Consider the following 21,505-nt stretch of genomic DNA (forward strand, 5'->3'; position numbering starts at 1 on the left):
TCAGGGCAAAATATTAATAATTTTACCTTTTCATCGGCATTGATGAGGTGCTTTTTCACAAAATCTTAAACTAACTGCAATAGAAAAATGTTAAACCACCCTGGAGACGGAGGTCTGTTATCGAAGAAAGCAGGAGAAGATGCTCTCAGAGGGCCGGGCTGTTGCTAATGGCATTCAGACTTGCCCAGTCTCCCCCACCTCCTTGGAGAAAGGTGGAAAATGATGGGGTCCTCTCCTCCCCCTCGGTTGTTCTTGAGGATGAGCCCTCAGTGGTGTGAGGAGAGTGGTTCGCGGATTGGGAGGAAGGAATGAGGTTTAAACCCTCCCCTTTCGCTCCGTCTCCTACCAATCTTCCCCCCGCTTGGGAGGAACACCGCCCAATAACGAAGGGTACGTGGGATGGGGAGGAGGGTCTTCTCGGGGTATATAAGGACCCTGCGGAGCAAGCACAAGTTGTCTGCAGACGTTGAGTCCAGAACTTACTCTCCAAGTCTCACACTCACTCCCAACAACCTCATCATCATGAAGGTGGTAAGTAGTTTCTCCAAGAATATTTCTTAAACTTAATTTTCTCTGAAATAGCAAGTGATTTTTCATCTCTTGCTCCTATATTTTCCCAATATTTTGTGCAATCTCACATCATATTTACTGCACGAACTGTTATAGTAAAATTGATCATTTTAAAGAACATGTTTCGCCATCATAAGAAACCTTATTCAATTGTCGACTTTCAGTATCCATCAACAACTTTCAGAGTTTGTTATCCAACTCTGATTTTTTAGAAATCTGATTAGCTGTCTATCAGTAGTTAGGATTATTTTACTTTAAAATATAATTTAATTTTCGTCATCCAAGCTAGTATTCCTTAAACATGCTTAAAGTGTTTGCTTTTTACTTACACGTTGGTTAAATCAGTTGATTTTATTAATACAATGTCACCAATGCAAATTTTTAAACCAGACTCGATTGTTTAAAACTCTTTAAGTTTGGATTTTTTCATGTTTTATTCAGCCAAATTACATGGTATTTTTACTTTAACCGATTTTCTAGCTGCTTAGAATGTTTTATTATTTTGCGCTATACCAACTATGTTAGCAGGCACTGTTTGTGCTTTTCTGTTGCTTAAAATTTACCGTTGGGTCCTTTTAAGAAAGAAGGTACGACTTAAAAAAAATGAGCAAATAGTTTGATATTGCTGAATGTGGATATTGATTAAATTCGCTGCCTCACTGATGCTTGTATTCTTATCTCAAATAAGTGCGTCAATGCGTCTCCTTTTCTCTGCCACCGTTACCGCTGTCATCAAGTATCGTTCAAGTAGAAATATTAATATTGTTTATCCAATGAAATATCTAAGTCGGTATTTTATATTCATTATTCAAATTTCTGTTTATCTAGTATTATCATTGCTCGTCTACGCTTGAATAGAATCATTCACTTCTATATGTTTATCCTTCGTGATAATGTATACACTTGAAAATAGGACATTGAGGCATCTGGATATTTTCTCAATATTTCTCCACACATTTATCACTTCTCCGTATTATGCTGCACTAGAAAATCGGTCGTTGAAGTTTCCACATATTTTCTCACATACTCATGCAGAAAATACATTTTAAAATAGAGATAGAGAGACTTTATTTCACGTGTAAATGAATACATATTTAAATTCATTTAATATAATAGATTTATTTCTTTAGGCTTGAAATTTTGTTTTCTTTGCCATTTTTCCTTTCACTTTTCGCAAATTCCTCACACTTACATGCGGCAAATGCAAACTAAAATAGGAATTGAGAGAATTTTTAAAATCTATTAATGAATATGTATTTAAATTTATTTAATATAATACGTTTATCACTCTAAACTGACCATTTTGTTTCCCTTGCCTCCATAGCTCGCCGTTCTTCTCGTCGCCGTTTGCGCTGCCTCAGCCGCGGCTGTTGAAAACGTCAAGGTCGAGCGTCACGGAGGAAACTTCGCCTATTCCGTGGAACAGGGCGTCGTGCCTCACCACTCATACGTGCCCTCGCCCTACGTGGCCCAGCCCTACGTGGCCCAGCCCTACGTCGCCCAGCCCTACGTCGCCCAGCCCTACGTTGCGCCCGTCGTCGCTAAGGTCGCCGATGGAAAGCCCGTCGTGAGCACCTACGCCGCTGGGGCCTACCCCTACCCCGTTGGAGCTTATCCCTACGCCTATGGATACCCATATGCCCACGCTCCCGTTCCCTACGCCGGCTACCCTTACGGCTCTCCCTACCACACCGTCCCCGTGGTTCCCAAGGTCGAGAAGGTTGAGTAAGGCGGATGACAACTTGACTGCACGACCGACTCCGGTTGCTTTCGGGATGATCTAGGACTTTGCCGGTGGAAGTAAGGGAGGAGAAGACTACATCAGCGGGGTGAGGGCCCGCCCCTCCAGCCTGATTCTCAGCCAAGACGCCCGCCGGCCCTCCAGCAGTCCGAAGTCTTCCCGCGGCTGGAGTCTTCCGACGACGAATTCACGGTTTTGCGGATGGACGACGCTACGGACAGCTAAATCCCTTTTCCCAACACACCTTTCCCAGAGGAGGAGACGATGTTCCCCTGATTCTCATGGCTCATTCACTGTCATTCAAGTTCTATCGGTTACGTTCTGCGTGCCGGTAGGGATTGTTTGTCAATAAAAATCTTCCAATCATCACTAAAAAAAACTCTTTTTATTTGTACTTGAAACCAATATTTCCCCGAGATGAGTACTGTGTTTGATGAGGTTACTTTCACGTGCTGTTATCATATTCTTTTGATTTGGCTTTTGAATTTATTTGAATCTTTTACAAAAACTAGTTACAACGTTTTCTTGAAGATTTTCATAAAAGCATTCGTTACTTCCTGAGACTTAAATGCCAAAACATATTAAGGGGTCAAATCAATATACGTATCTAAATAAATTCGAGGGTGCAAGTCTTTTATATAGGATTAAAACTTAAGATATATAAATTTCCTCTGAGGATTTTTGATTGATATGTTGACAATTATGCAAAGGTATTTCACTTTATTACGTTGCACATCCTTGAAAACGCAGTTTTCTTAAAGTTTGGTAATTACAATCCAAAGATCCACCTTTTTTTAAAGAAGTTATTTTCTAAAATCAAGTCCTCCCAGTGCTTCAAGGGAACATAACATTCATGAATCTAAGGAGCCCATTTCTTGAAATCAGGTTTTAAAAATGTTTAAATTGATTATTAACATGATAATTTACCGTTTTCTTTACCAAAATGCAAGTTATTGCTTCTCTGGAAGCCTTTGAGAACTTACATGTGTTGGGTGTTGCATGCATTTCAGGATTACTAATTCTTGATCTGGTATATTCGAAACACTTTAAGCAACGTGAGTTTGAGTGTTACAGTGGCCAGTAAAAAGTTTTTCGTCGTAAAGAAGCGCATTTATTCCTATTTAACGTGGAATGAATTTGATTCATGTGAAATCTTGGCCATTTACCCTGTAATCCCTATCTGAAAAATTCTCTCAATGCTGCATGTTTAAACTGCCTAAGGGCCGCCTCTATTTAATTTCAGCTATTTACTTTAAATAAAAAGCATTTTTACACTTTTCTCCACTCTAATATACATCGTAAGTTAATATTTTCCGTAACCCCTCACCAAATACCGCGGGTCGTTGCGACTGAAGGTTACCTTTAGGAGTGACCAACTTAGTAACTCTACGGTGGAAATGTACATAAATATTAGTTTGAATTATTTTTTCTTAAAAACTATAAATTAATCGAAATGAGAACACAAGTCTTACAAACTTTTACAAACAAATTTACAAATGTTCGTTTAAAGAAATTTTTCTATTGTTCTTCTTACTTAAAATATAACATAACGAAAATCGCCATATTGGTAGCGTGGATTGCCGCGGGGATTAAAGTAAAGCGTTCTACCTTTTTGCGGTGATAGTAAGCAGATAATTGCTAATATGCATTCATGACCGTTAGTTGCCCTACCAAATCAAAGAATATAAGGTTATACTTTAAGAATATACATCCATTCAGAATATTTTCAAGTTATTATCAGTAGGTAAGAATATTCGTCGAAAAGTTGATATTTTGGGTTTTTATTTAGGGTTGATCGGCGGTAGACGTCGCATACGGGATAGACTGCGAATACCCCTTAGTTTAGGCGTTGCCTGACAAATTGTGGGCAGATGAGCAGTGCAGAGGCGAATTAGATGCCAGGGAATAAGTGAGGATGTCCCGTTTGTGTTTCATTGGTTTTACTAATTTAAAGCGCAAATGTTTCCTCGCCTTGCACTAAATTCGTAACGGACGTTGAACCACTGCTATATTACGATTTTTTGAGGTTTGCAAAAACATTTACTTCTGCTCGGGATGTTTTCAATCTAGTTACGCCATGCCTTAAAAACCATAGTGCCACAAAGTGCGGCATTTCACGTGTAGGAAAGGGAGATACATGAAACTGAAGTTCGGTACACATGCTGCATTTCCCTCGAATGGGATATACGCCGCACGGAATTAATTATGATTTCAACTTAATTGTAACACGTTTTCCTCAAAGTTATATCTGTTTTTGTGTGTATAACAAAACTAAATACAATTATTTTGTGTCGTATAGTGAAATTTAATTTTTATACGTTTATTTTCTATTGTAATTTTGTAGGCAAGAAAGTTTTGATTTAAGCAATGTAATTGCCAAAGTAAATTGCGTAAATTTTATTTCCAACTTGTATTTTGGAATCCTAAAAAATACTCCCAAATTAAGTTTCTGTTAACTGAATTTCTTCGGTTCAACTTGTATTTTCCAATAAAATTGTATATAAAGCCTATGTTAGTCAAATTTCTTGATGTTTAAATAGTATGTTTATAATATAATGACATAGGAATTGCTCTAGTTTTACGACCTGAATTAAATCGTAGGCATGTTATACAAGTTAGAAAAATATCATTCGTAACATTCGGGATAGACGCCGCGAAGTAGTTTTTTACAAAAATATTTCTTACAACTAAGAGAAAAATGATAGAGGTATACGTTTTTGTGTGTACGTCATAAACAAGGCTAGTCACCATATTTACCACTTATTGTTAATTTCATTAAAAAATTAAAATAGGTCAAAATATAGTTGTTTTACTAAATGTGCGGCATTTCTCCCTGATTTACCCTATTTTTTCCTTGAATGAAGCGATGGAAAATAATTGCCATTACACCTTAAGGATTATAATCGTGAACCAGAAGGGAAAATATAACGTTATTATCAATTTCTAGTCGGTGACTATGTTTTTCACTTTTCAATTTTATCACTCAAGAACATTTTCTTATATTATTGCATGTTTTTTCTCCTGAGAGTAAGCGATGTCGTAATTTCAACCGGTAAAATACTAAATCCAAAGGATACAGTTTTTAACTCTGTCGCCATTTGAATAAACAATCCGAACCTGCCATTGGCGAAAAAAAGGTAGAAGGCTGAACCCACGACAATTCAAACTACCGAAATGGCGATTTTTGTCTTTGTGGTTGATTTTAAGCAAGAGGAACAATAACAACATTTCCTAACATGAAAGTTTGGAACTATTTTTTTCATTTAGCATACGTAACTTCAATAATAATGTACTTTTCTACAGCTTGGAAATGAAAATCTACCTTTCAGCCTTTTAAGAAGTCAAACACTGGGTAAAATTTTATATTAGAAAGCTATTTGTAATGTGAAGATGTCATTCTCTCTATTAAAAAATAATTAAGTGCATCAATCTAATAGTTTGCCCGTGAGGAGAGGAAGAAGACGAGACGGAAGAAGCCCGTTTCGCCGTTCTTATCATTTTTCTCGTATTATCCTTCACTGTTTCAATCGTAGATGTTAACGCTCACGTTTAAACACTTTTATGTTATATTGAAAAACTTTTAATGATTCATTGTTGTATTAAAATAAAGATTGAGTAAAACGCTACGTTACACATCCCTATAAAGCTGCGACAGAATCTTATACAAGTGCTTTATGTTCAGCGTTCGACCTTTTTTACAGCGATACTGGTGTAAACAATTTGCAGAGCAGTTCTTAATCTCGGCTGGAGCGGAGTTCCGGTACTTCTCAGGGAAAATAGGGTGGCGTCAAATAATGTCATTATTCATTTTTATACTTGGTAAAAAATTACTCCTAATCGCAGCTTTTATTACAAGTTTTAAAAATCGGAACTCTTATATGAATAGGTAACTGCAAAAACACATCATGTTCAAGTTGGACGATTTTTCTTTTTTCTCGTTAAATTGTTGCCAGGTGCAAGACTCAACGTTTCCCACTAAAAGTAAACATATCCGCTCGGTGTTATAAGCATGACATGTTTCCTTTTAGTGGTAAATGTTGAGTCTTGCACCTAGCAATTATTATAATGGTGTTCTACCGATTAAGGTAGGTTTCCATGGAGTACTAAAGAAGTGACTCCATTTCCTTCCAGCGCTACCTTCTTCAATTCACTGTACATCTACATCTACATCTACATAATACCCCGCAAGCCGCCTAAAAGGCGTGTGGCAGGGGGTGTTAGGACACCAGCCGTTTACAGCTATTAAAAAAAAAGAAAGATGAGCTCTAACGAGGTTGGGACAAGCGTTTATTAAAGTCCTTTATTGTTCGGGGGAAAAACGAATTCCCATATCTATCCGTTCGGCAAAAATCTCTCTTAATTTATCGCTTCTGTCGGACCTGGAAATATAGTGTGGCTCTAAGATTATGTTCTCTGTGTCGCTCTTAAAGATATCCATTCTTAATTGTTCAAGCAATCTAAGCCTAGCGCGCAGCCTCCGAGTCTCCAACGGCTCCCAGCCTAATTCGCTTAACACCTGGGTAACACTGTCTTTACGCCCGTAGCGGTTTTTGACGAAGCGCGCAGCCTTCCTTTGTATCTTATTCAGTTCGCGGATTAAGTCTTTCTGCACTGGATTCCATACGCTCGCTGCATATTCAAGGTGCGGTCGGACGAGAGCGAAATAGCACCTTTCTTTTACTTTCTCATCTGAAAATCTTCCCACAATACGCTTGACGAATCCTAATTTCTTCAGGGCTATGCCGCAAATATTCTTTATATGTGTTCCCCACGTGAGGTTCGAGGTTATCGTAACTCCCAGGTATTTCATTTCGTCTGTTGCCTTTATATTAATACCATCCACTGCATAAACATGGTTAGTGTTGGACAAATTCCGCAAGAAATGTACCGCCATGCATTTGCTCAGATTAAGTTCGAGTCCCCACTCTTGACTCCACAAATGAACGTTGTTTAAGTCCGATGATAGATTTCCATAGTTAGAGTGATCACTAATTTCGCGATAGATGACAGCGTCGTCAGCAAATAAACGTATTTTACTGTTAATGCGGGAGCAGAGATCGTTAATGTATATAATGAACAACAGGGGGCCGATTACGCTTCCTTGTGGAACACCTGATGTAACTTTTACAACATCAGAGCTAATTCCGTCAAGAACTACTTTTTGTTTACGATCTCTGAGAAAGTCGCGTATCCAGTTTACAACTGTTTCGTTTAATCCGCATGACTGTAATTTGTATAAAAGTTTGTTGTGAGGTACAGTGTCGAAAGATTTCTTAAAATCTAGAAATAGAGCGTCAACTTGTCTTTTCGATTCAACAGATTTTATAACGTCTTGAAGAAAGAGCGCGAGCTGTGTTTCGCAGGATCTATTTTTTCGAAATCCGTGCTGACAGTCATGGAGGAAGTTACGTCTGTCCAAGAAAGTCATGATATTACTAACGACGATATGTTCAAGTATCTTGCCTATAATTGATGTTAGTGAAATTGGACGGTAGTTGCCTGGGTCATGTCTGTTTCCCTTTTTGAAAATGGGTGTAACGCTTGCAATTTTCCAGTCGGGCGGTAACTTCCCTTCGGAGAGTGACTTCTTGAATATGATCTCTAAGTAAGGCGCAATCTGTGGAGCTAACTTCCTGAGGACACGCGCGGGTATTCCCTCCGGACCCGGAGATTTACTATTCTTAATCGATTGTAGTTGTTTAGTTATCCCATCACGTTTTATAGATATTTCTTCCATCAAGTCCTCAGTATATGGGATGTCTAAATTGAATTGAGTATCGTCAGTAATGTATACACTTTCGAAGTGGGCATTTAAAGTGTTAGCTATGTCAATATTTTCGGTGACAAGTTTACCATCTTTATCAAATAACGAATCTACAGTTGAATGTTTTCCCTGAAGCTCTCTCGCGTACGACCAAAAGGATTTCGGATTTTCTTCGAGTAATTCACCAAGTATTTTTTCTTAAACTTTCGCATTGCAGTTCGCATTGATTTCTTGGTTATTGAGCGTTGAGCAGCGTAACTCTCTTTAGCTTCAAGTTCCTTCGATTTATTACAAGACGTGATGGACTTTCTGTACAAGTTGTATAGTTTTCTCTGTTTCCTAAGTTCCCTTCTGACATCGTGGTTGTACCAGCGAGGTTCCTTATTATCACATTTCAGTTTTTTCGGAATATATTCGTTGATTCCTTGGCGCAGAATTTCTAAGAAGTGAGTCCATGTTACATCTGTGTTTAGGTCCTTTGATATAACTACGAAATTTTTGTAGGAGTCATTAAGCATCCTGCCAAATTTAGTGAAGTTGCATTTATTAAATAAGTAAATATTGCGTTTTGGTTTAACGGCTGGCACTACATCAACTTTTAACATACACTCTTTCAATCTACCTAAAAATCCTATTCTTTTCCTTCCCCTCCCTCGTTTCCATAACATACTACCCTCTAACACCATTTTCAACATCCCCTCACCGCTAAGCACTAACTCCATCCATACCTTCTGTCTCCTCCGTATCTCATCTAAAAGCTGCCTCTCCTCGCCAACCATATCCAGCACTTCGTCGTTCATTTTCTTCTCCGTCCATATCACCCTCTCCATTCTTCTCCATACCCACATCTCGAATGCCTCCAATCTTCTCTCGTCTTATTTCCTTGGTGTCCACGTTTCCGCACCGTAGAGAGCCACACTCTAGATCAAAGTCTTCACTAACCTCTTCTTTAAACTCCTACATAATCATCCTCTCAGAAGCTCTTTACTGTTCATGAACGCCTCCTTTGCTAGTGCAATTCGCTTCCTGATGTCTTTGCTACCGTGTCCATTTTCCTCTAATGTGCTGCCTAAATAGTTTAATTGCTCTACTTGCTCAAGCTTATCCCCACCTACTTTTATCTTGAGTCTCACATTCCTCACTCGCGATGCTTCACAAAACCGTATTACCTTGGTCATCTTGTGATTAATCCTCATCCCGTACTCCTCGCACCGCTCGTCTAGCACAACTACTAGAGTCTGCAGTCCCCTCGCTGACTAGCTAATCAGCGCCTGATCATCCGCGAACCTTACCGATTTAAACATCATTCCTCCCACTTTCACTCCAGCTTCCAAACTCAAATAAAAAAAAGGAAATTCCTCCAACGTGGACTTGATGCCTTTTGGCAGTTAACGATTTACATTAGGATTATTTCTCTTAAATTCATTTCACTGGTTAGTATTTTTCTACAAAAACAGTTAAGGAGTCTAATTTCTTATCGATTCCAGTTTTTTATGGACAGTGATATTATAGTTTCTACGGATTTACTGTTGAAATAACACAGTGGTGAAATATTATATTTATCATTTTTTCTTTTCGTCTAACTTTGCTTCCTCGCACACAACTTTTTAATTTTCTAAATAAAAATGCCAGCCATATGATTAACTAATACTGCTAATGTCACTAATGTGTTTTCAGCACTTTACGGCGCTTCATTTCAGTGTCTGTTTTAGTATTTTTCTTCCATAACCTTATATTTTTCATTTGATTTGGTTTTGGCTGGGATTTTTGGTTTTTGTCTCAAATATTTACTCATTGGAACCATATTGGGAGTGAGTCAAGGGAAAAGTGTAAAATTTAATGAAACCGTCCCAGCATTTCTTTTTTTATAACTTGTTGCATTTTAATCGTTTGTCTTTGGTAAAACTCACTTATCAATTGTTGTATCGGTCGGAATTTTAACAATATTTGCTTAATATATTGTTCATTATCATTGAATTTTATATGAGTAGAAAATTGATTGAAAAATGGTGCATTTATATGTGATTTTAGAGCATTGAAATGAGTAAAATGACAACAATGCGGTTGATGCATGGTGAAAATAAAAGTGGATTGAATCCGTCATCTCATGGCCGTGAAGTGTGACGGCCATGAAGCCAAAAGAAAAATTTTAAACTCAAAGTGTACCAGCGTTTCATTTTGCATCACTTGTAAATGTATCGTCTTGTCTTCATTAACACTTAGATTTTAACTGTGTTACCTCTCGGAAATAATATTAGATTTATTAGCAATATTGGCTATTATATAGGGATTAATCATAGATATTCATTCTTTAATTAGCAGAAAATATGTAAAGTAGCTATCGTGGGTACCTGTCGCAATTCTCCAGGGAATGAGAAAAAGACGGGGTGAATATTAAAAATTAAGTAGCAAATCCCTTATCAGCAGATGATATTATGTATATGAATGTATGTACATAAATCACCTGTGAATAAAATTCAATTGTATATTTATCGGTTGTAAAGCAGAAGCTCAAATGCACGAAAATATATTCCACATCAATGGTTATTATTCAAAGACAATATTTAAAAAAAAAAGAGAAATAATTTCTGATTGTGACCTTATACACGCAATTCCTCAGAATATTGAATTCGTAGAACCAAACGGAATAAAAAAATAACAAACTTAATATATACATTCAATTAGCTGTGAAAATTTAGTCCCTCAATCTCAAGTAATTTTAAAAAGAGAGAGAAGTCTCTGCACTACTCCCAAGTTCTATCGTCCTTTTGCAGTGAAGCAGTCCACTTAAGGGGTCTTCCAGAGCCCCAAAGCCGTTGTATTCGGCCTATATATGTACCGGCTATACCAATCTATCAGAAACCCCTCCCAGGGCTCAGAGAAATTTTTAAGTTTAATCCATTTTACTTATTTAGATCAGTATTACTTATAGAATAGTGTTAGGATTTATCAAATATCCCTCAGAAAGCCGTAAAACTCGCCATTTTGAACCATTATTCTTAAAATTTTCTGGAGGAGGGCCCCCGCAACACCTGCTTACCCTGGTGGGTATACAAAACCTCCACACCCATAAGTATTAGTTACCTTAAAACCCCCCCTAGCCTTAATTCCTGCGCCCCTGCTTCCTGCCAAGTTTCGTCTTAATCGCTTCTGTAGTTATCGAGTGAGTATCAGACAGGCAGGGGCGGATCCAGGATTTTTTCTAGGGGGTGTTTACTGGTCATCTCATATTTGAGATTAAAAAATTACGTACAATAAGTACTGTATAAAATGTTGCCTTTATTTTGATATGAAAGTTATTAATATTAAATAGAATGGTTGAGGCTCCGTAATACACAAAATAAAACGAACGTAATGATAACAGTACTCAAAATCTTATCTATTTTTTAAGAGCCTGGAGGGGGTGGGACACGTGCCCCTGTGTCCCCCTTTTAAATTGTCCAAGCAGACAGACATAACTTTTAATTTTATTTATTTATTTATCTTCATACCCGAAAATAGCACTAATAATCCTTTACACTACTACTATAAATAACAATAGATAATCAAAGGCATCTATATCCTGGATTGGGGAAAGCTACCCAGAAGGGACTAAAACCCGAGACCTTCGGTTTGGCACGTGAAGGTTGTTCCCAGCCGCCACGGAAGTAAGAAAAAATTCTTACATAAAATTGAAAATTTATTTCAAATATTTATGAAGTAGGATTGATTGTGCCCTCATACGTGGTTTTGCATAAAGCATTGAAACGAGTGAAATCTCAACAATCTGGTTGATGAACTACGAAAATGAGAGTGGATTGAATCTGTCATCACGTGATTGAAGACCCTGGATCCATGTCGGCAGCGAGCCAGGAGAAAAGGAGAAAGACAGTGATATACAAGGAGGAAATTTATCAAACTTGGTCGTCATGGGATCGGACGAAGCCTTCGTGTTAGCTCGACCTTCGGATCCGCCGATCGGCTGAGGGAAGGAGGCAGAGATGTCGCATCGAACCTCCCTACATTCTCTGCCACCCCTTGTCCACGCCCAACCCCCCCTGTGCCTCCCACTTCGCTCCTTAAACCGACGGCGAAATGGAAGGAGCGACTGCGGGTGTTTTAAGAGGACGGGTTTAGAGGTCGAGGGACGAAAAGGGGATGATATCATGCTAGTAGTGCGGTGCAGAAGGGGTTGTTGCGGGGTTGATGGCAGCGGAATGGGTCCAGTCCACTGCTTTACAACCCCAAGGATAAGCTGTCTCGAGACTTTGAGGGTGGAAATCTTTAATGCAAGAAACCACCTTCTTTTTATGATGGAAACATGTAAATTTCTCTTTCAATTGTGCTCTGCTATGCTTGAAAAGCTAGAAATTTGTACAAATATTTTATGCTTTCCCGTCGTGTTTTGTGGGTAAAATTCTTCCGGTATTCCTATCAGGTTATAAAATCCAATTCTGCTAACGCGTCGCGACATTTCGACGTCGTGTCTTTTCGAGCTACGACTCTGGGGTCATCCTCAGAGCTGCTAAATTTCGAGGAAATATGGCTTCTTATCGTGCATTTATTTTTTTATCGAATATGAAAAATAGCAGCCATATAATGAACCAATACTTCAAATGTTGCTAATATTTCATTGGTTTCATGGATTTTATTTTTGAAGCCTAGTTTAGTAATTTTCTTCCATGTATCGTACATACATGTTTCATCGTTATTTGCCTATTTCCCTTCCCTTTGTTGTGCATTCTTCTATCTTTGACTAGATGTTTTTTTTAACAAATGCCTCCACGTCACAAGTAACTCCACAATAACACGGCCAATTTCCTAGAAAACACATTCAGTAGCCCTGAGGAGCCCCGAGACAGAGCTCGAAACGTCATGCAGATGAGGAGTTTCTAACCCGGAGCGAATCTCGAGAGAAGTTTACCCATAGCTACAATGTGGTATTAACTGTTGGCTCCTGTGGCGATGGAGTCAAGTCCTCGCCTATTTATCCTGAGGAAAGGGGTTCGAGTTCCGCCTGAGTGGTTTTTCACCATTCAATGCATAGGAATGTGTAAAATTCTTCTGGTCCGGTCCCCGGAAAATCTACACCTAGGCTACACCGTCTATTATACCAGGGAAAAATGGGCCAGGTACAGAATTGTCGAAAATTGTAGAATCGTATAAAAACGGAAAACATGAAAAGAAGTTAGCAGTATATTTTCTAAAAATTCTTGTCTTCGTGCAGATAAAAATTATGGCTTAATTCCATGATGAAAAATGCCATATCCAAGCACATATGAATTCAAAAAATTTGAATGAAAACAAATGTAAACGATTGACTCACGCACAGTGTTGGTAACAACTTTATTACAATCCAAATTTGCTAAATTTTTCATCCAGATATGCAAAGTACTTCTCATATCATACGGATACAGATCCATGAGTGGTATTAAAGGCGGCAAATTTATATACATAAGGCTTCATTCATATATAACGTTCCGTAATTTCCTCTCATTGCAAGATTCTCATAGAAATAGGAGGTATTGGAAAACTATTTTTTAAGACTTAGTTGGATTAAAGTAAAAATGGAAAACTTAACTGAAGTTAGCGGTAATTTCCTTTTTCCTCCACGTTCATTACGTTCAATAGTTTTACCTTAAAAATCCTACCAATCCATTGTATTATCACCAAATTCTATGATAGCATTTTATAAATGCAAAAAGTCCTCTCTTTCAATGTCAGCCTCAATTTTACATTCCTTCTTTAAATCTCCTCACCAAAATATCAGAAAGGAGAGGTAATTTCCATGGTCGTATTATTCATTCACTTTTCTTTCAGTATGGAGGTTGTTTTGCATAGGTAAGGCTGGAGCTCACACCATTTCAAGATACAGGCGTGCGAAAAATACTTGTTCTGGGCAATCACTGGTTTCATTGGTATTTATCATATTAATATTGTACTTATTCCCACCTTGATAATATTTGCTAGTCATGCTACCAGGTATTCTGAGGGTCTTTGCATGGTGATTATTCCCATTTTTATCAGCAGATCTGGCAATATTTTTTCATAAAATATTTCAAATGCATAAGCATCGCGCAAGGGAAAGATCAAGGTTAATTGCAGGGGAACAGGCTGGGATGAGTCCGTTTTACAAACATAGTGTCGGAAGCTCGGATTGGCTGCCATGCCATTGCTTCCAGACCTAATCACGATAAAACTCATGCAAAGAACGGATTGTCTTTGAATTTTACCATATCGATGGCTAAGTTCGAGCAATACAAATCTCAAAAATAGCAAATTTTCAGGAGAGAAAAAAAAACTATTATTTTTTTACTTGTACGCTGAAATTAAAAACCAAAAGTTCATGAAACTTAAAAATAAGCATTCATTTGCAAAGAGAGAGTTGTTTTTTGTTTGTATTTTATTTTTAAAATCTTATTTCACTTTGTTTAAGATATCTGTCTCAAACCGGGTGAATTTGAGATACGTCTTGTTAGAACTTAGCTATCGATATAATAAAAATCAAAAGTTTTGTTGCAAAATATAGGTTACAAATTGTAATCTTTACCATTGCTAACGACGTATTGCCACAAGTTTCTCTCCCTGTCCATTTCATTTAACTCTTCTTTACTAGGAAGCCAAACAGTTCACTTGATACCTAAATTCGTCTAGTTAAATATCTTCAGTGTCTTTTTTTCCTCTTGCTCTAGTTCATGTAACTATTTATCTCTTACCAACCATAACTTTATTTTTATATATAAACCAGATTACTTTCCAAGGCCATTATGTTTTAAGCAGCAGAAAAAAATTAAATCGCGTGATTTTTTTTATTTTGTGACTTCTACCATCAATTTTTGGATGCATAAAAATTGTAGAAGAATGTCATTCTATGCATGCTCACGGTATGAGGGCGAGTTCTCCACTGCCATTCCACTCCTCCATAGGGGGAGTATGGCGGTGGAACGTCATGGGGAGACTATTTTACGAAGCATCGTCTTGACCGCACGTCTAGGCAGCCTTTCCATGTTTGTGGGGAGGAAACCTTTGGAGCAGGCCACCACCTTGTATTGAAAGAATTTACACATCTTCGAAATATGCTACGCTAGGCAGGATCAAGTGGAATTAAAAGCACGTTAGAAAACTAAAGCAAAAATTATTAAGCCTTTTTAACAACATATAACATTGTAGCCATAATTACTCATACTTGAACTGTAGGAAAATGCCCACACGTCAAGATATAAAGTTATTTTCTTAATTTTAGGCTCTGTCTATTAATCTGGATCACGACAAACTCACCAGTCCTAAAGTCTTTGGAGATTGAGTGATGACAGTTCTGGTTTCTCCTAAGTATATAAAAAGATCATGCGTAGTTAATAGAGAAATGAAGACTCGAATAGTATTCAATTATATAAAAAAACACTTTCTTCTTAAATATAATGCCGATTAATTTATTAACGTAACTTTTCCAAAATATATATATTTTTGAAGATTTTCGTCCAGTTTTTTTTCATTTGTCTTTATCACTAATTTTGTTATTCCTCAAGGAGGTACCTACTAACCATTTTCGTAATTTTTTTCTTACAATCCCTCGCATTGATCTTCTCCCTTCTTCTCCTGTATAATATCTCATTTCATCTGTCCGGCTGATGCACCTAATTGGGAATATATACACTTTATTCTTCATAAGTGCACAAGACTAGGGTGAAAAACAAATTTTCGGCGATTAATCACGAACACTCCTTGAATTTAAGCCAAACTGTGATGGAAATGGAAGTTTTATTATTACGACATTTTCTTGCTCAACTTGCAGTGACTCTATCTGTCATCCGTCGAATTAAATCCAAAGATCTATTATTTTATGGCGTGTATTCCTCGTCAGAAAATTCATTAATTTATATAGTTATTTGCTGACAGGTAAATAATCCCGCATGCATGGGCTAGCATTGTGATTTAATCGGGACATATTTGCATTTCCTGTGCATTACTCTCTTCAGAACAAGAATAATGATGCTTAAATAAAAATCTGGGATCCTTGGTTTTGATACTCCTAAAATAGTGCTCGAAATATTTTGCTCTATATTGTAATGATATATGTGAACTCTACATTTTCCTATGTACCATTTCTGCTATTGCTCACTGTATTGTGTATAATTTGAACATACGACATCATTATACCCGACATTGCTGAGAAGATATTTGCATCGTAGAGGAATTTCAGATGGAATGAACGGGAGTAGGCCTGATTGAAAGGGAAATGCTTGGAGAAAGGGGAGTCTCCCTGAATGCTTTTTAAGTACTCCATGGAAACTTACCTTAATCAGTTGAATACTAAAATAATATAATCTCAAATTTTAACTAACCGTCGTCTATATCCCTAGAGCAAAATTATCCTCCCCCCTAGTGTAGGAATCGAGCTCTTATACCCATAGATAGGTGACGGAAGCATATGGAAGCTCTATCTAGCAAGTACCTACCAAAATGCTCTAGATATAGTAACCCGTGTCTCGCCTCACTGTTCAACACCTCAAGACTCGGTGATGATGGCATGCAAGTCCTTTTGGAAGTTCGTATTACTGGGTGTGGTCGCTTCAACCTTCTTGGGGGAACAGGCAAAAGGAGGGTTTTGAAGAAGGGAGGAGCTGGGGTGGAGGCGGGTGAATAGGGGTCTCTCCTCGGTTTTAATGCAGAATTACGGCGAGGGGTGGCAGCCGTGAGGTCCTCAACCGCCCCTGCCTGCCATGGCAACCAGTTTGCCCTCTTCCTCCTCCCACCCCCTGAACCCCTCTCCCTTATGTACATCCCCACCCTACCTTTGATGGTCCTCGTCTGCAAGAAGGTTCCCGAACCCCTTACTCCTCCTCCCCCCTTCCCCGTTGTAATACCGCCTACAGCCCCGTCCAAACTCAACCCCACCCCACCCCACCCCATCCCATAATCCTCCTCCCCACCGTCTCTCATCTCATCAGAGGTGGGTGGGGCAGGGGGCACCCCTGGTATATAAGGATGTGCCTCTGCCGGCTCAAATCGTCCTGCAGTTGTTGAGTCCAGAGTATTCTCACCGTCTCCACGTCTCTCAGACAACCAACTATCATCATGAAGGTGGTAAGCTACATCGTTCCGCCTTAGTTTTCTTACCAGAGGTCCACGGCTTCACCGTGAGCTTCTCGGTACATTCTTTCGCTTCAGATCCATTGGATGGGCTGAACTTTGCTCCATCGCTCCGCTTTATTTTTCTTACCGAAGGGACACAGCTTCACTATGGTCTCCTTAGTACCTTCTTTCGCTTCAGACCCGTTGAATGGGCTGAATTTGCTTTGCTTCTGTGAGGCACGGCTTCACTGTGAGATTTTTGGTAGCTCTCTCACCTCAGACCCTTTTAGAAAAGGCTGAAAATTACCTGTACTCTAGTAGCCATAGCGTTATTTTGAGCTTCTAATAATCTGTTATACAATGTCTGGTTAACGCAAACCATAAAATAATACAGCCTCCCACGCTATTTGGCGGTGGCTGAAAGTTTAAGATTAACTTGGAGTGTGATCTTATGCGGAGGCTGACCAGTACCATCAACCACCGCCAATTTAATTGGACGGCTGTATCATCTTATAGTTGGCGTTAATCAGGCATTATAAAACCGACCCTAAGTATCTTCTTCCATTTCAGGCCCTTTAATAGGGCTAAATAATTTTTTAGCCTCTAGTAGCTCTCATAGTATTATTATTTTGGTGCTACTCACTACTCTGTATCTATACCAGTGCAAGTGGAAACGTTTTACTCTCTTTGTGATGTTGATAGCTATCCCTAGAGTTTGATAGGTAACCTTACCATCGAATATTGTACCGTTAGAAGTTTTGTACTTCAGAACAATGCTTCGGGTTAGCCTTAAAATTATTCCTTACTATATCCTCGCCGCATACACAGCCTCTAATTAGTTCCTCTGCACACTATAATTTAATCGCCTGTTATTTTGTGCTTTCGATTTATTCCCATAACTTCTTGAAGGTCTCCCTAATTTCTCGTGCTATTCCATGCTAGAGTTGCTATGTCTCCTCCTGCTGCTATCATTGTTTTTAAACGGTTGTGATGTGCAAATTCACTTGTCTGATTGTAACAGTGTTAAGTGCTCACAAGTATATTTAGCAACATATTGTAATTTAAATTCCATATTGGTTTGAGAATTTACTTCAACTTTTTCCATTTTTCACTGTTTTGTGGAAGAATAGGGGAAATTATGTCAAATCGGGCACAAAAATATTTTATTCTTTAAATAGTTAATCGCAATGTTCCACGTCACTTGAAATAGCTAAATTAAACTCCATAGTTAAACTGCTTGCTTAAGAGGAAACCTGGTTTGAATTAAAAAGAATAGGTACGCGAAATATCATTCGTCGTTGAAGGATCTCTCGGCGCTCTTATGAGGTACTGTTGCTTTGCCCTTGTGCGATAAAACTACGCTTATTCTTTCTAACTGTATATATTCTAACCGCAAGGACGTGACAAGGTATTTATCTCTGTTCCTTTAAGTAAAATATGTAGTTTTCACGGAATAAACCGTGTTTTAGTGAACCTTGAATACAATATCTTCGTGGTATAACCTCTTATCTCCGTGGCATTATTACCAGTAGCATTATCAGAGAAAGTAACAACCTCTCCTAACAACATCGAGTGAATTTTGTCACAAATCTCGGAGTCAGTTCTTATTCCACTACGGCTTTACGTGGCTTTCGTCATCTTTAGATGGTTTGATGATCTTCTCTGATGAAGTAAGCAGCTCTTGCTTTCATATACATTTTAAAGCTTTTGATTTTCGTGTTCGCTCTATTTCCCTAGAGAATTTAAAACTGTTTCATGATAGTGCTTCTCAGCAGCACGCTGTCTCCTCATAAAAAGTATTCAATTTTATGACGAAAAATTCATAGTTACTTACCATGATAGAAAAAACTTATAGATTATCCTCTTTCTAGGACTGATGATGGCCAGAAAATATCAACAAAAATTTTAAATGCCTCTTTTACTTTGAGAAGTCTTCGCAGATAAACGTATTGGGTCACTGCTATATTTTTCTAAGACTGCTTTATCCCTACTTGGGTGCTTTTTGGGGGGCGTTTCAAATTTAGCACTCCGCCCGTCGGATAAGACGTTAAGCCGTGGTTCCCTTGGCACTTTCCATTAAGATCAGGCTAATGCCGACGCCGGGTTTCTCTCCACCCTTCCTCACGGCGGAAATGATCTTAGCTATAGGTTTCCTCCTCCAAATATTATCCTAATTACCCAAGAATAAGGGGATTATTATAAGCTTATATATTTGTTTTACCTTCGACTCAGACACATCTGCTTTCCCTTTTAACAGCTGGCTGTTGTTCTTCTTGCCGTGTGCGCAGCTTCCGCTGCCACCGTTGAGCACGTGGTCAAGGTGCCCCACACTTACGTGCAGCCCACCCCTTACGTGGCCACCCCTTATGTGGCACCGTATCACCACGGCGTGGTGGCACCCGTCCTCACCAAGGTGGAAGGCAAGCCCGTCGTGACCACTTACACGGCCGGAGCTTACCCCGTGCCCGTCGGACCATACGCTTATCCGTATGTCCACAGCCCAGTGGCATATGCTGCCTATCCCTACGGCGCACCCGTCCACACCGTGCCCGTGGTACCCAAGGTGGAGAAGGTTGAGTAAGATGACGGACGTCAACAGGATCTGCACGACCGACACCCGCCGAAAGGGAGGCCCGGAAGGTAGATCGAAGAAGTATCCAGTCGGCGGACAATTGAAGAGGCACCTCGTCAAATACCACTTCTAGACGGATGGATTTAGAGAAGGTCTTTTAAAAAAAAAAATCCTTCCCACCGACACCAGCAGTGTAAGACGTCCGCCCCTGGTCTTCTTTCAGCTACAATTCCAGCCTCTCCGAAGCGGAAGACCCCTGGCTTTACGAGTTTTTACGAACGGATTTGCGGAATGGATGGCGTATTGGATCCCCCAAGAATTTCTCCCTTCCTTAGCCCTGCACAGCTGTGCCAATTCTCCTCTCTCCTACTTGCAATTTTTGGCGGTATTTTTTTGTGAGTCAAAAAAACATCTACAGACTCGTCCCAAGCACCTTGGGTCGTCCCTCTGGAACATGTTTCTCCAATAAAAAATTTTCTGTCATTAGCAAAATCAAAATGGTGTTATCATTCTATGAAGCCTTCTCTCCCTTTCCTAAATTATATTACCAAGTGCCTTGTAATTGTACCGTACTATTTCCTCTGCATGGGCATAGATCATAAAATACTTATCAATCTTCGTATTTTCATTATTTTTCTATTGCAATTCATAAGTGTTGTTACTGTTAGAAAATGCCCGAGCACCTTGTATTTCGAATACCTTGGGTATATCTCCCAAGAAAATAGCTCACAAAAAATAAAGATAGGTTTGATCGGAATCGTCTCTAGAGAAATCAATAACTTGAGTTGAATTTTGGCTCTTATTTTTTTAATGGAATGCAAAAAAGAATGAAATCAAAAATTGTTTCAACTGTACATAATGGTGAATTATGAATTGATACTTAGATCTTCAATCCAAGCTGGGAATATTGGCATCGATATGAAACTATACAATTTAAAAATCAACCATTCTATTGAGTTGGTGCAATCATTTAATATTATTTAAGGCACCAGGTTAGCGAAATAAAAATACGCGTCAGTGCGCCCACTAATTATGGAAATTAAAAAAATCAGCGAATGGACATTTATTCGAAAAACGTACGTGTGCGGCATTGAATTTAGCGTGCTCGCATCTTTTAAGTGTGAAATGTATTCTTTGATGCATAATTTGTCCGTGCTACGTGTATAGAATTAGCTAGCAGTCATTTATACATGTCCGTAACAATCTTTTTTCTCTCAACTATTCTCGCCTCCAAAAATATCTTCCAAAAATTTTTCCCTGTTTCAAAAATGAAACTGTAGTGGTCTTCTCGCTCTTCGGCTAATATATACCTTGTGCAACCTCCATATTTTTAGAATTTTTTGCAATTTTAATATAGACTTTTTACTTCTTATTTATGTTAAAAGTGAAAGTTAAAATGTATATATAAGGCTGATGAGAAAGCTTGTATCTTAATTATAATTAATAATATACATCGTCTCCAAAAAAATACGTTTAATAAGGGTCAACGTTAAAATTTTCATTTTTTGCCGACATAACTGATGAAATGCTTTGGAAAAAAATTGCTGCACAGAAGCTCTTCTGTTTTTTCTTCAACTTCCATTTATTTCATTCAAAACTTATTGGAAATAGCAAGAAATTACCTTAGCAATTATGTTTCCAATGACTCCACAACACTTTAAACAAGGCTATTAGATTTTAAAGTCATTAGTTCGAGTGAACGTGATCCGAAAAGGGAAACAAAAGTAGGTATCATGTGGTAATGCCGCCTGAAAAATTTGCTAATAATTTTCTATAGAGAGACATGGAGGAGTAAAATTAATAACAG

General features: G+C 38.5%; 2 protein-coding genes across 2 annotated transcripts; both read left to right on the forward strand.

Annotated features, from left to right (window-relative positions):
• The first annotated feature begins 384 nt into the window (after nt 1-384).
• On the forward strand, nt 385-2,675 carry LOC124161143. The gene is made up of 2 exons (XM_046537379.1): nt 385-531; nt 1,895-2,675. Exons 1-2 carry the CDS (start codon nt 400-402, stop codon nt 2,297-2,299), a joined length of 537 nt encoding a protein of 178 aa, XP_046393335.1. The 5' UTR covers nt 385-399; the 3' UTR covers nt 2,300-2,675.
• Nucleotides 2,676-17,030: 14,355 nt separating this feature from the next.
• LOC124161144 lies at nt 17,031-20,196 on the forward strand. The gene is made up of 2 exons (XM_046537380.1): nt 17,031-17,138; nt 19,384-20,196. Exons 1-2 carry the CDS (start codon nt 17,130-17,132, stop codon nt 19,705-19,707), a joined length of 333 nt encoding a protein of 110 aa, XP_046393336.1. The 5' UTR covers nt 17,031-17,129; the 3' UTR covers nt 19,708-20,196.
• Nucleotides 20,197-21,505: the final 1,309 nt, after the last annotated feature.

This window comes from Ischnura elegans, chromosome 6, assembly GCF_921293095.1.
Source record: "Ischnura elegans chromosome 6, ioIscEleg1.1, whole genome shotgun sequence".
Taxonomy (NCBI): Eukaryota; Metazoa; Arthropoda; class Insecta; order Odonata; family Coenagrionidae; genus Ischnura; species Ischnura elegans.